Below are 20,452 nucleotides of genomic sequence, written 5' to 3' on the forward strand. Positions count from 1 at the left end.
AACTAGTGGACGAGCTCTGCCTCCCTGTGCTTGACTCTGGGTCCTCAGACCATACCTAGCGGACCAGCTCTGCCTACCTGTACATGACCCTGGCTTCTTATGCTGTACCTAAGAGACCAGCTCTATCTACCTGTATGTGACCCTGTGTCCTCAGACCATACCTACCCAGCCAGCTCTGCTTACCTGTACATGACCCAGGATCCTTAGAACCTAACTAGCAGAATAGCTCTGCCTACCTGTGCTTGACCCTGGATCCTCAGACCATACCTAGCCAAACAGCTCTGCCTACCTGTACATGACCCTGGATCCTTAAAACATACTTAGTGGACCCACTCTGCCTACCTGTGCTTGACCCTGGATCCTCGGACCATAGCTAGTAGACCAGCTCTTCCTACCTGTACACAACTCTGGACCCTCAGACCATACCTGAAAGACCAGTTCTGCCTACCTGTACATGACCCTGGCTCCTCAGACTAGACCTAGTGGACCAGCTCTGCCTACCTGTACACAACTCTGGACCCTCAGACCATACCTGACAGACCAGCTCTGCCTACCTGTGCTTGACACTGGATCCTCAGACCATACCTAGCGGACCAGCTCTACCCACCTGTACATGACCCTGGCTCCTCAGACCATACCTAGCGGACCAGCTCTGCCTACCTGTACATGACCCTGGGTCCTGAGATTGCACCTAGTGGGCCAGCTCTACCTACGTGTACTTGACCCTGGGTCCTCAGACCATACCTAGTGGACGAGCTCTGCCCACCTGTGTTTGACTCTGGATCCTCAGACCATCCCCAACGGACCAATTCTGCCTACCTGTACATGACCCTGGCTCCTCGTGCTGTACCTAGCGGACCAGCTCTACCCACCTGTACATGACCCTGGCTCCTCAGACCATATCTAGCAGACCAGCTCTGCTTACCTGTGCTTGACCCTGGCTCCTCAGACGATACCCAGAAGACCAATTCTACCAACCTGGCACCTTACACTGTACCTGGTGGACCAGCTCTGCTTACCTAAGACCACATGTGGCAAGTCAGTTCTACCTGTGACTGAGCCTGGCTTCTGAGACTGCAGCTGGACGGCCAGCTCTGCCTACCTGTGCACGACCTTGGATCCTCAAACTGCACATGGTGAGCCACCTCTGCCTACCTGTGCTTGTTCCTGGCTCCTGAGACTGCCCCGGCAGGCTAGCTCTGCTTACATGTACCTCATCTCAGCTCGCCAAACGTCATCTAAGACATTTGGTTCTTCTTACCTGGACTTGGCTGTGACTTCTGAGATTTCACTGGACAGACCCAGTTTCCTGAACTTGCTCCACAGACTTTACCTGACAGACCGTGCTCTACCCACCTGTGCTTAACTCACCCTGACAGACCCAAGGATAAAACCTGTACCAGATGCAAACTCCACAGACCTTACCTGAGAAACTCAATTCCACATACCTGTGCCTGGCCACAGCTCTACAACTTCGTAAGACATCTCTACCAGACAGGCAGAGATGCAGTTCTACCTACCTATCCTGACCTTACCTGGGAGATGCAGATCTACTCACCTGTGCCCAGTCCCAGCTCCCAAGATCTCACCTGAGACACCTACCTCTATCCACCTGTCTTCACTTCATATTCTCAGAGATCATCTAAGAGATCCAGGTCTTTCTAGATGAACCCAACCTTGGCTCCTCAGGGCTCACCTGACAGATCTGTTCTACCTACCTGTGCCTGACCTCAACTGTGGGACAGAGTTTAATGAACCTAAACATGGCTTTTCAACCTACTTCTGGCTTACCTTTGGCTTTACAGATTTTACCTGAGAAACTCAGTTCTATCTACCAGTGCTGAACCTCAGCTCCTCAAATCTGGAATACAAACCAGGGACTGACCTCAGCAGCTCAGACCTCACCTGTTCAAGAACCAAAAGTACAAACCTGTATCTCACCTCAACTCCTCAAACCTTACCTGACAGACCTGCTCTGTGTACCTGAGACAGACGCAGAATTCATGAACCTTCCAGATGGATGGAAGCAGCGCTCCATCTCTTTGCCCGACTCCAGCTTTTCAGTCCTTTCCCAGGGGACGCAGGACCATCTCCAGGACCATCGCCCTGAGCATCACCAGAACTGCTTGGACAACACCTGAGGACACAGTTCTGACCCGGACCCGATGGTGGATTTCTAGTCCCACCTGTCAGACTCAGCTGTGTCTCTGCCTACCTTTGGTTTTCGTGTCCTTACCTGACCAACACACTTCTGTCCAGATGTGCCTGATCTTGGCTCCTCAGGCCTCCCCTAAGACACCTAGTTATACACACCTTGTCTGTCCAGCTTCTGAGACCTCAAGCAGACGTGGCTTTACAGACCATGCCGGCAGACCCCACTATACAAACCTAACCTGAACAGACTCTTCCCAGAGACCTGACAGATCCCTGGCTGCTCATCTCAGCCTGAGGGAAGCCTGGCGAGAGCCCACTGGTGCCAAACAGTGTCTGAGTGACTTGGGCCGCTGACACTTCTAGAGACATTTGTCTCTAGACCTTTGTCTACCATAAGCCTCTCACAATGCACCTTAGCGACGTGCTTCCCTGGTGGTGCAGTGGTTAAGAATCCGCCTGCCAATGCAGGGGACACGGGTTCGAGCCCTGGTTCGGGAAGATCCCACGTGCTGCAGAGCAACTAAGCCCGTGCGCCACAACTACTGAGCCCGCGTGCCACAATTACCGAAGCCCGCGCGCCTAGAGCCCATGCTCCACAACAAGAGAAGCCACCACAGTGAGAAGCCCGCGCACCGCAACGAAGACTAGCTCCCTCTCGCCACAACTAGAGAAAGCCCGCGTGCAGCACCGAAGACCCAACACAGCCAAAAATAAATTAAAAAAAAAAAAAAGAACATGTACCTAATTTTGGCTCCTCAGACTCCACTTGATAGAATAAATATCTGAATTCTTCCAGAATTCACAGACCTCACCTGTACCTTTACCTGTCCTGGTGCCTCCTCTTCAGATACCACCTGTACCTGTCCTGGCTCCTCTTCAGACATCACCGGCCAAAATTAGCTCTCCGGTAATGCGTGCTGACTGCCTGATCCCGACACACAAGGCTGCCCCGTGGCTGGCCACAGCTGACCAGGCCTCACCGCTTACACGTACCTACGCCAGACTGGACTCTTCAGATCTTACCTCAGAGCCAGAGCAACATCCCTGTATCTACTGTGACTCCTCTGTCTCACCTGAGACCCTGGGTCCAGAAATTTCACCTCTTCCTGTCCCTGGCTCCTCAGATGTCACCTTCTCAATTCACCAATATACATCCTTAGCGACCCAGGCAGGTCCTTCCAGGTTATGTCTGGACTGGCCGCAAAGGCCTCCACTGTGCCCACCCTGGCCACTCGGGCCTCACTAGCCAGCCCCAGCCCCATGTTCTTGTGCCCAGCTGTCATTCCTAGGCCTTACCTGGGAGACCCAGGTCTGTCTCTAAGCCACACCCCCACTCATCTCTGCAGGCTGGGTGGTTACAGGCAATGACGAGCCAGGCTGCGACACAGCCCCGCTGCGCTGGGCTCCTTGGCTAGCAGGAGCCCCCACGTGTCCCTGACCACCACCTGCTCAGGCTCCAGATCCCGCAGAGGAGGAGGGTGGTACCTCCCCTCGTTTAACAGGCATGCAACATTTGTTAGAAGCTGCACAGTCTCTCTCGAGCGGGGTTCCTCATCTGAGCCACAGGACGCAGAAAAGGATTTGAGTGACTCTTCTCAATTCTTCCAAGGACGGTACATAACTAGTCCCATTCTAGAAAGAGGTTAACTCATTACACACAAAAGATGCCTTAGGGCGTGAGGGCGGAATCCTCTCCCAGACTCCAGGCCTTTAGAGCTTTCAAAGGAAGTTACATCTTCAGATGCTGCCGCCAAGCAGAGAGCTTCCAGTATAAAGGCCTGGAAAAGGGCCTGGCTTCCAGTATAAAAGCCCCACTGGGAAAATCCCCAACCGGACGATGCCCTCTTAGGTACACCTGCCGAAGTCACGTGTTAGGGCCACACCCACTGCATTCAAGGCACCCACGCCACGCCCTGCACCGCATCTCTGCCCCCCGAGCCTTCCCCGCATTCTGCGACCCGAGCCCTTCTCACACCACCGCTGCACTCAGGCAAGCTGCAAGGAGAGCTCCTGCTCACTGCTTGGCACCAGCTGTGGCTCTAGCAGAGATGAGTCTGCGTGACCGCCTGTCACTAGAGTGGCCCGCAGCTCTGCCACTCAGCAACGCTGGCTTTGCGAGCTGCCCAGCGGGGCCCCACCCAGGCACCTCCTCTCTGCCACCCTCCAGCTGCCCCTGCAGCTCCTTTCCAGGCCTGCCCAGTCACACCTCCCGCCTCACCCTGCCCTTTGGTCTTTACAGGTTGCGGCTGTAGTTCAGAGAAAGGTCATCACTGAGAATAACTCACAACCTCAGCTTAGTGAGGGGGACAGGGGTGGCTCCGGTTACCCCGCCCAGGGGAATGTCACCCTGGCCTTGCAAGCCCGCCCTCGGTGGGAGTGGAGCCCTCATCCTGACTGAGCGAAGCTGCTCCTGCCCCACAAGCCTCTCTGAGGGCCTCCTGCCTGCTGCAGGCATGCAGCAGGTGCTCAATAAATATCGACCTGACCTTATGGGCCCCTCATCTGCGGCTTGACCTGGCAAAGGACACATGATTCACCCACCACGGGGAAGTTGCCTTTACTTACATCCCAGAACTCGAACATGTTTTGAGGGTCAATCCCAAACTCCTTCACTTTGGCCTAAAAAGGGCAAAGGGAAAGAGAAGGAAGGAAGCCTGGGTTAGCGGCACAGGAACATGTTAGCGGCTCCAGGGCATGAAGAGTCGTGCCACCACTGGGGCTGCGCTGCAGCCACCTGCGAGTCCAGGCGGGACCAGGAGCCACCCACCCCCAGAGGCAGATGCCAGGCCAGCTCACGTCCAGCACACCCGTGGCCCAGTGCTTACAAACCCCTCCTGCTGAAAGGGGCTGCGCAGCCACCCTGAGGACCTGGCCCACACACTGTTCTGCAAGACCATCTCCTGGACCAGACCCCCTGGGACCTCTGGGAAACAACTGAGCACGGGCAGGGGCAACCTCCCAGGCCAGGAAACATACAGCCCGGACACCTGTCCAGCCCTTCCAATACTGGGATGGTGACCGCACCCCAGGAAGCCTTCAGGGAATGAGAGATCCTATTCTATCCCCTGGGCAGACAGGGTTAGCAACCCTTGCCTAGACCCCACAGGAGACGCCCCACTGACCAGTCTGAGCTCTACCCGCAGAAGGTGGACAGTGGCACTGTGGTTGGCCAGCCTTAAGATGTCCTTCTGTCTCCCCCCACAGGCAAGTCAGCACTGCAGGCATGGGTGGGGGTGGGGGTGACACGGAAGGAGTGGAGTCAGGAGGACCCGGGTGTGGTTCCGGCTCAGACTGCCCAGCACAAAGCCCACCACACAGCAAGTGCTCAGCCAGGTCTGTCTTCCTCGCGACCCCTACAGCACAGCCCCGTCCTGCCTGCTGACACGCCCCTGACCCCACCTTGCACAAGCCGGGGCCAGGAGGAACTGGCAGGTGGGTAACCACGTTCTAGTCCCGTGTTCTAATCCCGGCATCACTGACTCATGCAATCACTGGGTGACAAGTCACATCCCTTCATTGGGGCTTAATGTCCTTATGTGAGAAATGGGATGCATCCCCCACCCGTACCCAGCATATCCCATCTGGGGAGAGGCCAGTGGCAGAGGCCAGGGGAGGTCACATGTGTGGAATGTTGTGGCCATCAGCCAGGCCCGGGAGATGGGTGGGGTTAATGTGATCCCACTGACTGCAAGCCCCCTGCTGGAGCAGCAGAGGTTTGTCTGCCTTGCAGAAAAGGTAAGGATGGTTTGCAACTCACATCCCTCACAGGCAACCAACCCTTCTACCCCACCAGCTGAGCCAAGACCCCTGAACCTGTGAAACACACCTCAGCTGATGTATTCGGAAAGGCCATGACCCTGACCTGGCCTGGGCCCTCCCAGGGAGGTAGTATGGGAACCCTCATGGGCACTTACAGTGTTGGTAGACAGGGCAACAAAGTGCTTCGAGACTGCGGAAGGCTGCAAGAGATGAGGCAAGTTATACCACACCCATCCAGGGGCCCCCCAGGGGCAGCAACCCTGCCATCTCTGGAGAAACCAAGGCCCCGGGGGGGACCCACTGCTCCCAGTCCTCGGTTCGGAGGCTGTCGGAGGAGCCCCATGTCAAGATGGAGAGGACAGAGGGGTCAGAAGCCAGGCAGCCCAGCCTACCTCACAGGCGCACAAGGCCCAGGGTGTCTCCGCTGTAAAGCTGGAGGGGCCAGGGGTAGAGAGGATTCCACAGGGCCAGTGGCCTTAAGGAAACGGCCCTCAGCAGTTAGAGCAGCGTCTGCCACATTTGGCTTGTCTGGGCTGGCAAAGCCAAATATCTTTTTTTTTTTTTTCTAAATATTTATTTATTTTGGCTGCACGGGGTCTTAGTTGCAACATGCAGGATCTTCGTTGCGGCATGCATGCGGGATCTAGTTCCCCGACCAGGGATCGAACCGGGGCCCCACGCATTGGGAGCACAGAGCCTTACCCACTGGACCATCAGGGAAGTCCCAAAGCCAAATATCTTAACCAGAAAGGATGCCTCCTGCTGCCAACTTCAGGGGAAATAGGGCTACAGGGCTAAGCGTGGCCACGCAGGCTGACGGGCAGGCCCACCCTGTCCTTCCCAGCCCGCACACTGCCCACTGCCCACCCAGCACTCACATCCTTGGCCGACAGGAGAAACCACTCCTTTGCTGTCTCCGCGTTGGTGATGGTCTCCTGGGTGGTGAAGGTCTGCAGGCAGAGAGTACAAGAGTCGGTCCCCAGCCAAGGTCGGTACGGCCCAGAGCCAGAGCTCAGCAGCGGAGACCGTGTGGGTGCCCAGTTAGCACACGGAGCAGTGCATGCAGGTGTGAGCCACTCCCCATCAACTCCACCCACATGTCCACAAAGCCACGATCAGTGACTGTGTCTGGGGCAGGGTCCTGGAAGTAGCAACGTCATCCTGTGATTCCAGGACTTCACAGACAGAGAAAGGGGAAACGCTCCTAAGAGCTACACCTCCACCTGCCCAGAGCCCACCCTCCGCCCCCGCCACCCCACCACAGGTCAAAGGCCAGAGCATCCTCCAGGAGCGGCTGTGGACACACCTGGGGCTCCCTTCAGCCCAGACTAGGCTGTATCTCAGAACTCAGATGGAATTCTTAATATTTAATGTGCATGGATACGAGTAAACAGGGCATAGATGACAAAAAACAAAATGCTTACATCATCTGGGCATGGCTCTGGGATCAGAAAGGAGCAGACATTAGAGACAGATCTCTGAGAAAGATGGGAACGGTCCCAGGCTGAGCGCACATTCACTGAAGTGAGTGGGTATGCCTAAGATGAAGGCTCATACGGACCAGTCCAGGCTTTCATCAGGTAAACTGTTTTTGCCACCAGATAAGGAAGAGTCTGAGGGCAGCTGTGCCCACCTGATCCACAAAGCGTGGCTCATTCAGAGCAGCTGGGAGAGTCCAGGGCAGTGGCAAAGCATCCACCCCCCCTCGCACCCCAACACACACAGGGTTGGGAGTCAGGCCGGGTCTGAGGGCCGTACCTTGGAGGCGATGATGAACAGGGAGGACTCAGGCTTCAGGGCGGCCAGTGTTTTGGCAATGTGGGTCCCATCGATGTTGGAGACAAACCAGACCCGGGGACCTTCTGAAGAGTATGGCTTGAGGGCTTCAGTCACCATGAGGGGTCCCTGTGGGGAGACGCAGCATCAGAAAACAAGATTCCGGGGCCCACGAGAGGTGAGAACAGCCAGGTCCCATCTCTGGAGAAACCAAGGCCCTGGATGGGACCCCTCCTCCCCCATCCCAAGGCAGCCCCCTCCTTACCAGGTCAGAGCCGCCGATGCCGATGTTGATGACATCCGTGATGGACTTGCCTGAGTACCCCTTCCATTCACCGCTCCGGACACGCTGGCACAGAGCAGGGAGATGTAATCAGCCCAGATCCCTGAGTATAAACTGCTGCTCAAATGCATCATTACTTCTGTATCCTTACACCTCAGTCCCGACCTCCAGGCCCTATCACAGGCCTACTGAGACACAGTGTCACATCCTTGCCACACTCAGCCCCAACTAGACCCTTTTTCTCATCATTAATAAGCGGGGTGACATCCCCACCTCACAGCAACATTGTCAGAATCTGCAAAACAAGAGCAAACTTTCAGCAGAACCTAACATGACAGAGGCCAAGAGATGTGGAATGTCAACTACTGTGACTGGTCTGTGCCAGGGACAGAAATGACATACACGCAGCCAAGCTCCACATGGACCCCAGGGATTCTTGCCTCCCAGTATTCACATCCCTATAGGGTCCCCCACGCTGTACAGGGCTCACTATGCACCCATTAGGACACTGCAGAGATGACGGAGTGTGACTTCAGAAGCTGGGTCAGGAAAGACCATGCAGCTTCTGCCTTGCTCTCTTGGATAGCTCACTCTTGGGGAAGCCACCTACTATGTTATGAGAAGACTCGGTTGTATGAAGAAGCCAGTGTGGTGAGGAACAGAGGCCTTCTTCCAACAGCCAATGCCAACTCACCATCCATGAATAGGAACTGCCTTGGAAGAGAATCCTCGAGAACCCAGCAAACCTTCAGATAACTACAGCCCTGGCTGACATCTTGAGTACAACCTCAAGAGAGACCCCCAAACCAAGACCAACCAGTTAAGCCTCAATTTCTGATCCACAGAAACCGTGTGAGATAGTAAATGTTTACTGCTATTTTAAGCCAAGTTTGGGTGGAATTTGTTATATAATGACAAACAACTAATGCAGACTTTGGTGCCACAAGTAGAGTATTACCATAACAAAAATCTAAAAATATGGGTAGGGACTTCCCTGGTCCAATGGGTAAGACTCCGTGCTCCCAATGCAGGGGGCCCGGGTTCAATCCCTGGTTGGTGAACTAGATCCCACATGCATGCTGCAACTAAAAGCCCGCATGTCACAACTAAGAAGTCCACATGCCACAACTAAGATCCCGCATGCCGCAACTAAAAAGAACCCACGTGCCGCAACTAAGATCCGGCAGAGCCAAAATAAATAAATAAATATTTTTTTTTAATAAAAAAATAAAAATATGGGTAAAAGCTAAAAGAGCCTTGAGGAGAGTTAGTGAAAGCCTAAAAAACATTGGAAGAGACTGTTAGCAGAGGTTTAATGGTCCTCGAGGGGGCTGCTGGTACAGATTTAAAGAAGTGGGAAGAAAACACTACTGAAAATTGTAGGAAAAAGAATCCTTGTTATGTAGTGAAAGAAAATTTAATAACACTGTTGCCTGCATTAATGGGGAAAGTAAAAGATGTATCTATTATGATCTGGATGATCTAGCTATAGAGATTTTCAGGCTGTGTTATAGGAACTACCTGGCTTCTTACTGCTTACAATAAAATACAAGAGGAAAGAAACAAGCTTAATGAAGAACTTTTAAACAAAAAGAAGCCAGGAATCGCTGGATTTGAAAATTCCCAGCCTCTCCAGAAAATAACTGATGCTGAAATTAGGAGATGGATCTTTGGCAAAGTTCAAATCCAGGGCACTGTAAGAAAAGCTTCAAGAAGTAAAGCAGAGAATATAGCTGTGAAATCCTTTGTTAAGACCTCAGAAAGAACTAAGGTGGTAACACAGAGAACATTTTGGCTGAAGGTAAGGCTTCCAAAAAGCTTAAAAGTACTGTCTCTGTGGTCTTAGAAGCAATTGTAGGAAAGGACTTATCTTGAAAAAATCTGTGGGTATAGCTTTTGTCTAATGGAGTGAACCCCCCACCCCCAGTAAGCTTCACAGGAGACCCACAAAGTTTTTAAGATAACTGAATTGTCAGAAACACTACCAGCTTGGCCTGAAAGTGACAGAGATATTACAAAAGGAAAAGAGATCTCTGGGACTTCCCTGGTGGTCCAGTGGTTAAGACTCGCACTTCCAATGCAGGAGGGCGCAGGTTTGATCCCTGGTCTGAGAACTAAGATTCCACATGCCATGCAGCATGGCTAAAAAAATAATAATAATAAAAATTAAAAAGGAAAAGAGATCTTTAATATTTTTTATGTTTTAGGCCGTGGTGTGTGTATGTGTGATCTTAGTTCCCCAACCAGGGATCAAACCTGTGCACTCCTGCATTGGAAGTGCAGAGTCTTAACCGCTGAACCGCCAGGGAAGTCCCAGAAAAGAGATCTTTAAAAACCTACATTTCTATAGGCAGTAAGCAGGCTGAAAAAACTAGGCAATTACAAACACAGACTACCTTTCACGTAAAAAGGATGACTAAGGGCAAAGCCAAAAGCCTTGAGGAACAATTCCCAGGCCTTGAGTCCTAACCAAGCAATTGCCAACACGTGTCCTGCTCAATTTCAGAACTGCTTTGGACCAATGTTTCCTGTGTGCCTTCCACTTTCCTTCCTTTTTGAAAAGGAATTATCCTATAACAGTTATCCTACGCCTATCTCACCATTGTATGTTGGGTGTGTAGGGGATAAATAACTTGTCTACTTAATTCACGTATCTTCAGATCAAAAGGAACTGTTTTTAAGTTGTATTAAAGAAAATACAGATATATCTGTATCTAATTTAGATTATGAGGTTCTTCACTTCTAGCTGATATGGTAATGGCATATGGCTTAAGAGAAAGAGAACAGGGTATTTCACATGTGGAAGGAACATGATGAATCACTGGGAGCCAGAAGGGAGACTATGATAACCAAATTCTAAGATGGTTCCCAGCTATCCTCACCTCCTGGCACTGCATTCATGTCCTTGTGTAGTCCCTTCCCACTTCGATCAGAATTGACCTGTACAACCAAGAGGCTATTACAGAAATGAAAGAGTAACTTCTGATGCTACCTCAAGGTATTAAAAGACGTTGAGGCACTCTGCCTTGCTCTCTCTTGGATCAGTCACTCTGGGAAAAATCAGCTACCTTGTCATGAGGACATTCAACCTGTAGAGAGGTCCACAAGGTAAGGAACTAAAGCCTCCCAAATGTCAGCACTAATTGCTAGTGAGCCATCTTGAGTGCAGATCCTCCAACCCCCATCAAGCCTTCAGATGAATGTAACCTTGGGCCAACATCTTGACTACCACCTTATGAGACCTGAGCCAGAACCAGTCAACAGAAACGCTGACTGCTGTTTCCAGCTGCTCGATTCTGGAGTTATTTGTTACGCACCGATAGGAAACTAGTATACGTGGCTTTCCCCAAACCAGTAAGACCCAGTAACTTTATTTCTTTTAGATAATCAGCACCTGCCATGAGCAATTTTCCATCAATACAGAAAGAAAATAAGTTGCTCAGCTTTTCAACAATCAATCTCACCATGAGTTTTGTTATAATGAAGCAGCCTAGAGGGGAACTTTGTATATCTTTACTATTACTACATATACCCTTTATTTAACCAGATAGGGGTCTTACAAAAGCACACCCGTTCTGCAACTTCCTTTTTCAACTTCACAGTATATCCTGAACAGCACAGCAGGTCAATGCAACTGTAGCTCCCTAATTCCTAATGGCGCCCAGGACTACGGTTTATGAACATACACTGACTTCACTGGTCAATCCTCTGATAAATGAGGTCAGGCTGTTTTCGGTTTTTGCCGTGACAATCAAGGTCATGGTGAACATCCTCACCCAATCTTGGCGAACTCCTGAGAGCACAGCCATGGGGAGTGTTCCTTACCATGGAATTGCTGCTATTCAGCAGCTATTCTGAACTATAAATAGCCCATCAGTCTGAGTCAGGTATCCAGCAGCCAGCTATAAGGGAGGGCTTTCCTGGAAACAGCTTCCCAGACGACCAGTGCCACACACTCTCCACATGGCATGCCCGAGCACACAAGGGCTGACCAAACAGGGCACCCTGCTTCCGAGACACATCAGTTCTGCCACTCACAGCAGATGTCTGGAAACACCCAACCCTACATCCCATCCAAAGCCCATCACAAACACCAACCACTCTTAAGGAACATTCTGGAATCCAGATTCTCATCAGGATCCCAAGCCTTCCTCACCCTGCAAAGTCCCACTCACTTGCCTGCCTAGCCTCTAGGACGGATGCCCAGATCACCTCCTGCCGTTTCAGGTCTGAAGATGACCAGCCACACGTGGGGGACGCTGCTCTCAGGGACCAGCTGACTAGAGCCTAGATCATCACTCCCAGAGCACGCGTACAGACATGCGTGACCCACACGTACAGACATGCACACGGCCACACAAACCGTCCAGCCCACAGACATCAGCCTTGCACTCCACGCTTGAGGACATCCACCAACTCTTGCAGAATCACCGTGGGGTAGACACTGAGGCAATGGCAGGCGATGTGGGGAAATCTCTAGCTGGTCTCTGAGGCAACCCCTACACCCCCACACAGGAAAAGGAAGCACAGTTGTGTGCATTAATGCTGACACAGGGACAAGCTGCATGTGTGTGTACACGTGTGCCCGTGTTTCAAAGAAGAGACGACAGACATGCTAGTACATGCATAGGAAACTTCTGGAAGATTTACAGTAAACATTATAAAAGCTGCCTCTGGAGAGTTGGCTGGGGTGTGGTCAAGAAAATGTTCCATTTTAAATCTCGTCTGGTTCTAGACTAGGCAATAAGGGCACATGACTAAAGAGGTCAGAAAAAGCAAGTCTCTCCCCGACTATCCCACCCCTCAGGGGCCTCACTTTTCTTTTCAGAACTCTGTCCGGGCCAGACTGTCACCGTGAGCCCACAGGCGTTAGAGCTCAGGAAGGAGGCTGCTCTACTGCTGCCAGTGGTGGGTTCCCTGAGAACAGGGTCAGGGAAATTCCTGCCTTAGCAGAGGCTCCATGGCTAGCTGTCACAGAGACCACCGCCACCTCAGGCTGCATTGAGGGCTGGGGTCCTCTCCAAGGAGCGTGGAAGGGCGGCCCATCAGGATCCCCAGATTCCCAAATACAAGCACACACACACGGCCAAGGGGAAGTCCAGCCCAGCAGCTGCTTACGTGGCAGAAAGACTTTATCTTCTCCAGGACCCTGTTGACCTCTGGCATCACATCCTTGCCATCCACCAAAATGGGTGTGTTTGACCGGTTCCGAAGGGCCACGTGCAGCACTGCCCGATCCTGGGGACGAGAGTCAGCGCGTGAAGGCCTCCACCCCAGGGCAGCCACACTCCCAGCTGGGCATGATGCAGTGTGGCCCCAAGAGTCAGCTCAGCCCTTTATCCACTGGACACGCAGGCCCTAAGGTCTGCTAGTACCATGGTCTCATACTCAAAACCCACTGCGTGCTCATGCAAATAGGGGCCACTCCAGGTCCTAGAGGGAAGGCAAGGCGTGTGCTGCTCCCTTACGTGCTGCAGACAGTCGCAAGGGGAGGGAGACCGGAACAGGCCTGGGACAGGCCCCAACGACCCACAGATGTTCAGGGCGTGAAAAGTCAAGGAAAGCTGAACAAAGAATGAGCAAAGGCACACTGGTGACAACACAGGTCAGAGACAAGCAATGACTGGCTACAGAGGACCCAGGCTCATGAAGCCCAGTCTCATCTTTCTGGTGAAAGTACACGGTGTTCGTTGGCTCCTTTTGAAAAGTGTCCCTGGCCCTTTGGAAGTGGAGCAAAACAGGCAACTCAAGCTTCCCTCACCAAGCATCCCATCACACCCACTACTGGAAACCAAACCAGACCCTAAGTCTGTGATAGGCTCCAGGCGGCTGGCCTTAGCAAGTGAGAGCAACAGTCCCATCAAGCTGGAGGCAGCAGATGAGTCCTTGAAAGAAACAGGTCTGAGACTCCAGGGGGACAGGAAGGGATGATCTCAGGACTCCAACGCAGGGAGAGGCTCACTAAGGTGGAGGGCTTCATGCCACACTGCCTTCACCCCGCCCAACCTCACTCCTGTGCCACATTCTGTAGACAAATGCACCACTCCAGGAAGCCCTCCTTGATTGCCGTCTCTCAGCCTAGCCCAGCAGTGAAAGACAGGGGTGTTTGAATAGTGGCTCTGCCACTTACAGAATGACACTGGATAAGTGACTTGACCTCTGAGTTACAGGTTCCTCACGTGTAAAACGAGGATAATAACATCATGAGGATGACACTCTGAGTGCTCAGTGATTCTTATGCCTACAGGGTTCCACGGCGATTCAGGCACAGGGTGGCCAAGGCCTGGCCTTGCCACAGCTTCCTGATGACTCCTCCCACTGAGGAGGTTGATTTTGACATGAGTCTTCTTTTCACTGACAAAACCTGTAGCAAGGATCCTGTTGACTCCTCCCACTGAGGAGGTTGATTTTGACATGAGTCGTCTTTTCACTGACAAAACCTGTAGCAAGGATCAGAGTTAACTTCTCTGAGCAGGTCTTGAGAAGCCCTCTCCCTGCAGCCTTGAGAGAGGCTGTCCCCAGGCAGACACCGGGAGCCATTCCACGCTCACCAGACCTAGACTGCAGTCTTGGGGAAGACACACCCCAAGGCTGTGCAACTTGCTTAAGGAAATAGGCCTTCGGGCCCCTGGTTAAGCAAAAGCATTGCCTAAGAGGAGGGGTACGGACACAGGGTGATGCAGCTAACAGTCAGACGAACCCCAAAGGGAAGGAAGAGGCTGTGGAGGGTATACGGAGTCTGCCTGCTCACCTCGGTGAAGTTGATCTTCTCACCATTGAACATGCGTTCCCGAGCGGCCTCCACACCCCTGGACTTGGCCTGAGAAGAGAATACACTGAGGCCTGGTCCCACCCACGTTGGCCACCAGGAGTCCAAGGCCCCAAGCACAAGGCTTGGTGCAGCCCCCGGCGGGGCTGACAAATGGCTGCAGACTGGTGCCCTCCCCCACTGCCTGGGAAGGATCTGCTCAGACATCAGGCACTGAGTCCCCTGGGATGCAGGTCAGAACCTGAGCCAGGGGCAGGGGCACAGGGGCAGCTACTGAGATCCACTAAGAGGGGTGAGTAAAGATGTTCAAGGACCTGAGGACGTCAGTAGCCCAGCTCGTCCACAACACCATGGGTCACGGGTCAAGCCTCCCCACGCAGAACATTACCAGGTCCACCAGCATCTGCATCACAGCCTCCGTCACAAGGTTCTTGGAGTAATCCAACAGAATATGCCCATGGTTGGTGTTGAGGTTCAAGCTGCAGAAAGAAGGCAGAAGCGGCTGACCACACCCCAACCTGATCCCTGATCAGAGATGCTTCCAAAAAAAAAATCCTCCCTGTGCCAAATCCAAACAAGCCTCAGCTGGCCAGCACAGTGGTGTCGTCTGTCACCTGTCCGCCCCCCAAGCCGACCTGCAGCAGCAGCACAGGGCAAGATGCAGACCCCTGGTGAGGAGCCTTTCCTCTGCTAAAACTGAGCTGGGGCATGAGAAGACGGAGCTGGGTGAGCTGCCCCTGCCTAGGCCAGAGAGTGACAATTCCCTCCCAGAGCTTCCACTCTGCGACTCAACTTACTCAGGGAAGGACCCAAATGACAGGGCTGGCCATCAGGGGCTTCCAGTCTGGAGCCACAGACCTCCCCTCCCGAACCCCTGTGCCAGTGACCATTCCCGACCCCCAAGATTTTCTCCTTTCCTGGTCGTTCATGGGTCTCCGGACCTAGCCTCCTGGGCAGGAATCACGGCCCCACCTCTCCACCTTTCCATCGCGGCTCCCCGCAAATCCCCCGGGCCGGTCCCACCCTGACCGCACCCTGCAGAAGGTCCCGAGCACACTCTCGGCCGGGACCGAGTGGAAGGGGGCAGCCCTTCTGAGCCTGCCGCGTCGGCGAGGGCCCTTGCTCACAACCGCGGAGGGATGGCCTGCTTCAAACGGCAGGGACTGGTGGAGGGGGAGGGGAGAGAAATGTCCCCGTGGAGGGGAAGCGGCAGAGAGGCCCAATCCTCATGACGAAGCTGCCGGGGCGCCGAGACCTCCGGCGAGCACCCGGAAACCTGCTTCAAGGAGGCGTCAAGGACGAAGCGCGGCCTGGGCCTGCGCCCAGATCCGCAGCCGGGGGCCCTCGGGGGACCGCCGCCCAGCCCTCCCGGCCCAGGCCCTGCACAGCCGAACCCCGCGCGCCGCCTCCGGGTCCGGCACGTCCGCGCCCCGCCCCTGGCCCCTCGCGCGCACCTGAAGTGGTTAAAGCGGTCCTTGTCTCCTTCGAAAAGGCGGCGCAAGTTGAGGTCAGAGCCGTGCTCGTGGTACCATGCCTGCAGCTTCTTGAACTGCGGGTTCTGGGTGAGCGCGGCCATGGCGAGAGCGGCAGAGAACACGGACTGGGATAAGCACGGAGGAGGAAGCTGGGCGGGTGGCGCGCGGCAGGCGGAGGACCGGCGAGCGCAGCGAGCTTTAAGGCGCAGGTCCCCGGCTCCGCTCCGCCCCGTCCCCGCCCCCGCCCTCCTCTCTGAGGTCCGCGCCCGAGGGGCAAGCTGGTCCGCAGCCGAGGCTCGGGGGCCTCAGCTCTTCTCGCCTTGCCACCGGCGGCCGCTTGGGCTGCTGCTCTGCCGACATCTGCCTGGAAGTGACTGAGGAACAGAGGCAGAGCCCCGGCCTGCTTCATTAGTTCGTTCATTCACCCACTTAACCCAACTCCTTACAACACTTCAGTGTTACAGGTGCTGCGGCTATGTAGGTGACAAGTAAAATATATGGCATATCTGATGCTGGGAGGTGCTAGTGAGATAAGGAACGCTGGAAAGGGTGCTGGGAATAGGGGTTGCAATTCTGAATAGAATCGTCAAGGCAAAACTCACTCAGGTGACATTTGAGCAAAAGCCTGAAGAAGGTGAGGAAGCAAGCCAGTTGGCTATCTGGGGGAGAAGTGTTCAGGCAAAGGGAAGAGCAACTGCAAAATTCCCGAGGAGAGCATGCTTAGATGTTTCAGCAACAGCAAGAGGCAAGTGTGGCCAGAGGGGAGTGAATGAGGGGAGAGTGATAGAAGATGAGGTCACAGAGGGAAGGAAGGCAGTAAGTCATCGTCAGGGCTTTGGTTTTTATTCCGAGAGAGATGGGAAGCCATTGAAAGGCTTAAGCAAAGGAGGGACATCATCGGACGTGTTTTACAAAGGATCAGACCAACAGTTCAGTAGGCATGAAAGTGAGGACAACAGACAGGACGCTACAGCAATAATGCAGGCCAGGAATGAAGGTGTCAAGGTAGGAAGAGTTGGCTGTGGTGATCTAGATATATTGAGTGAAGAATTAAGAGAAAGAAAAATAACAGTCAATGATGACATCCAGTTTTTTACCCGAGTTCCTGGAAAAATGGAATTGCCATTGTATCTTGGAGAAATACAAGTTTTAGGGGGAAGGTCATGATCTTGTTTTTTGACATGTTAAGTTTTCCAAACCTATTAGACATCTAAGTGGAAGTGTTAAGTTCGGTGTTCGCGTCTGGAGTATGAAGAGAGACGGTTCAAGCAAGAGGAAAAACTTGGGAGTCATGAGTGAATAGGTAGCACTTGAAGTCATGAGCCTAGATGAGAGTTTGGGTGAGACGGAGTAAATATAGTCAGAGAGAAGAGGTCCAAGAACTGGGCACTCAAATTGAGCTTCTCCATCGCCCAGTTCCCCCGGAAATGCCATCCGTCTAGGAGTGTGCCCTGTCCTGCTGCAGACCCAGGCCTAGGTCTTCCTCTAGCCCACCTCCCAGTTCCATGCAGTCGCTGCCACCTCTGGCCTCTGCAAATGGCTTTTCTCTCTCAGCCCAGAATTATTTGAGATGAAGGAAAAAAGAGAGCGGCCAAAGACTGAAGAAATGAATGGTCACAGGACTTTGCAGGGAACAGCCCTGTCCACAAAGCCCTTATTTAGCCAGAGTTTTGGGTCAACTGTCAACTCTGAGATTTAACTCGGCTTCCCGTACCCAGCACAACCCTGACAGTTGCTGAACAGCATCTGGTCTACTAGAGTTTCTGAGAAACACTCCAGAGTTTCCCAGCCAAGCAGTTGACTGCACAGAACAGCACTCCCACCCCTCGATCCTGTGTTTCAGAACAGAACTTCATCCAATAGGAAGGCCAGTCTCAGTAGCCATTACCCCATCATCCACTTGCCCTATGACTCCTCAGATGACTCTAACCCAGCAGTAGCCACTGACTCCCTTTTTCTAGTAGGCTCTTTTTGGTGATCACAGTGGACATCTGTTCATCTGTTGTCTTTGTCTGAAACCACTACCTCTCACCCTTAGGTTTCTTCCTCTGCCTGTCTGATTGCATCAGAGATGAACACATGACCTAAGCCCGCCAAACAGGGTTCTTTCCTGGGACCCAAAGCCAGCAGGAGAAACTCAGTTTTCTGTAGTGTTAAGCTGCCTTTCAGAAAGGACAGACCCGAGGTTCAGTCCCTGGTCTCATGGAAAACAATGGAGAGTGTGACCTCCAGAGAGATGTCAGGGTGAACCTCATAGGGCCCAAGTTCCTAGGGCCAGGTCACCTCTGTCTGCAGCTGGAACACAAATCGAATCAGTTATTTCCCTTAGTGTTGATGTTGTTCTGAGCTGAGCTGTCATTTACAACTCCAAGTGTTTCCAAAAATGTTATGGGTGTTCACCTGCCCACTGCCACACTGTCCTCCCCAATGTCATCTCTCATCCACCCAAAACCCATAGGAGCAGCTGGGGTACTGAAGAGGCAGGAGGCGAGTCCTCCGATGATTACCTTTTTGAAGGTTTCATCTTCTTTTTAACATTCTATAATGTACTCCTCCAGGAGTTTGGCCTCTCTTATTCCCAGTAGCTTCAACTATTCCAGATTTCCCAGATATTCTCAGATTTCCCCATAATATATATATATATTTTTTTGCAGACGCGCAGGCTCAGCGGCCATGGCTCACGGGCCCAGCCGCTCCGCGCCACGTGGCATCTTCCCAGACCGGGGCACAAACCCGCGTCCCCTGCATCGGCAGGCGGACTCTCAACCACTGCGCCACCAGGGAAGCCCTTCCCATAATATTTTAAGTTTAACGTTGTACTTTGAAATTCCAGGGACTTGGGCTTCCCTGGTGGTGCAGTGGTTAAGAATCCGCCTGCCAATGCAGGGGACACGGGTTCGATCCCTGGTCCGGGAAGATACCACATGCCACAGAGCAACTAAACCCGTACACCACAACTACTGAGCCTGCACTCTAGAGCCCGCAAGCCACAACTACTGAGCCCACGTGCCACAACTACTGAAGCTCACGTGCCTAGAGCCTGTGCTCCGCAACGAGAAGCCACTGCAATGAGAAGCCCGTGCATCGCAACAAAGAGTAGCCCCCGCTCACCACAACTAGAGAAGGCCTGCCTGCAGCAACGAAGATCCAATGCAGCCAAAAATAAATAAGTAGATAAATTTAAAAAAAAACTATAGAGTTTTCCAATTAAAAAAAAAAGAAATTCCAGTTATGTGGATTTTCTGTTAGCAGAAAACTAGGTTCCTATCTGGAGGACCATAACTCACAGTAGCTAAGGAGAGAAAATGCAAAAAAGGAGTAGCTCAAAGGCAAGCCATTATTAATTGAAAGCCATTCATCACCCAACTACTAACATGGGTACTTTACTACTCCCACCAGTTTACTGTGTGCAGAGCTCTGTGCTAAATTCTCTCCCACATAACCTTCATAGCAGCCCCATGAGGGATATCCTGTTGTCCTCCCCACTTAAGACAGGTTAAGAAATCTGAAAATAGCCGTTCTGCTACTAAGTAGAGAATTAACTCAAGGTTGCCCCATTCCTGAGCCCAGTTCTTAATCACAGCCCTGTCCTGCCTGCCACTTCCTGACTCTTCAGCCTTGGGAAGAAGGTACAGGGAAAGTGGAGGAGCAGGCAATCCCCTCCTGCCCTCCCCATTATCCCAGTTCTAACATCAAGTAGGCCTTTGTGGTATTAGATCTGATTGACAGGGTAGAATTTTACAAGTGGAAATGGCCAAGAATGACATCTCCAACGGAAAGGACAGCAGCATGGGCAAAGACAGAGGTAGGAGAATACAACCACTGGATTAACACTGGTCCCCTTGGAGTGGATCTAAGGATCTGTGTAGGGCAGTAGAGAGAAACTCACCAGGAAAGGTGCAGTGTGTGGAAGGGATCGGACATTGGAGTGTGGGGTGGCCTCTCTGACCAAATCTCGGGGGAGTGGAGTGGGGCCTGTAATTTGGAAAAATAGTAACTTAAGGTAATTTTATGTTGACAAACGTTAAACGTGTTTTCTACCACCATCATCACAATCGGCACCACATGCTGTGCTAAGCCCCGTCTGCAAACCGCACGGTATAGGGTTCAGAATCCAGGGGAAGTGAAGCTCTCGGAGGGCTACCTGCACCCAGGCCAAGGGCTGACAATCACAACCGAAAGAAAACCTGGCTCAGAAAGTTCAACAGACTCTGCTCCAGTCAGTTAGGCACCTTC

General features: G+C 52.7%; 1 protein-coding gene across 2 annotated transcripts in view; it reads right to left on the reverse strand.

Moving 5' to 3' along the window:
• GPI (glucose-6-phosphate isomerase) overlaps window positions 1-20,452 on the reverse strand; it is a 29,330-nt gene that overhangs the window by 8,472 nt on the left and 406 nt on the right. Inside the window, exons 1-9 of one of the 2 annotated variants that reach the window (XM_030874427.3) lie at window positions 16,196-16,419; window positions 15,130-15,220; window positions 14,724-14,792; window positions 13,091-13,210; window positions 7,955-8,038; window positions 7,672-7,818; window positions 6,792-6,863; window positions 6,069-6,113; window positions 4,720-4,773 (exon numbers count right to left, since the gene is read on the reverse strand). In XM_030874427.3, coding sequence (XP_030730287.1) covers window positions 4,720-4,773; window positions 6,069-6,113; window positions 6,792-6,863; window positions 7,672-7,818; window positions 7,955-8,038; window positions 13,091-13,210; window positions 14,724-14,792; window positions 15,130-15,220; window positions 16,196-16,317 — 804 coding nt within the window. In that variant the 5' untranslated portion in view covers window positions 16,318-16,419. Of the gene's footprint in view, window positions 1-4,719; window positions 4,774-6,068; window positions 6,114-6,791; window positions 6,864-7,671; window positions 7,819-7,954; window positions 8,039-13,090; window positions 13,211-14,723; window positions 14,793-15,129; window positions 15,221-16,195; window positions 16,420-20,452 lie in introns of those variants that run through there. The other variant, XM_060289410.1, reaches the window with a different exon arrangement.

Source organism: Globicephala melas, chromosome 19 (assembly GCF_963455315.2).
Source record: "Globicephala melas chromosome 19, mGloMel1.2, whole genome shotgun sequence".
NCBI classification, from domain to species: Eukaryota; Metazoa; Chordata; class Mammalia; order Artiodactyla; family Delphinidae; genus Globicephala; species Globicephala melas.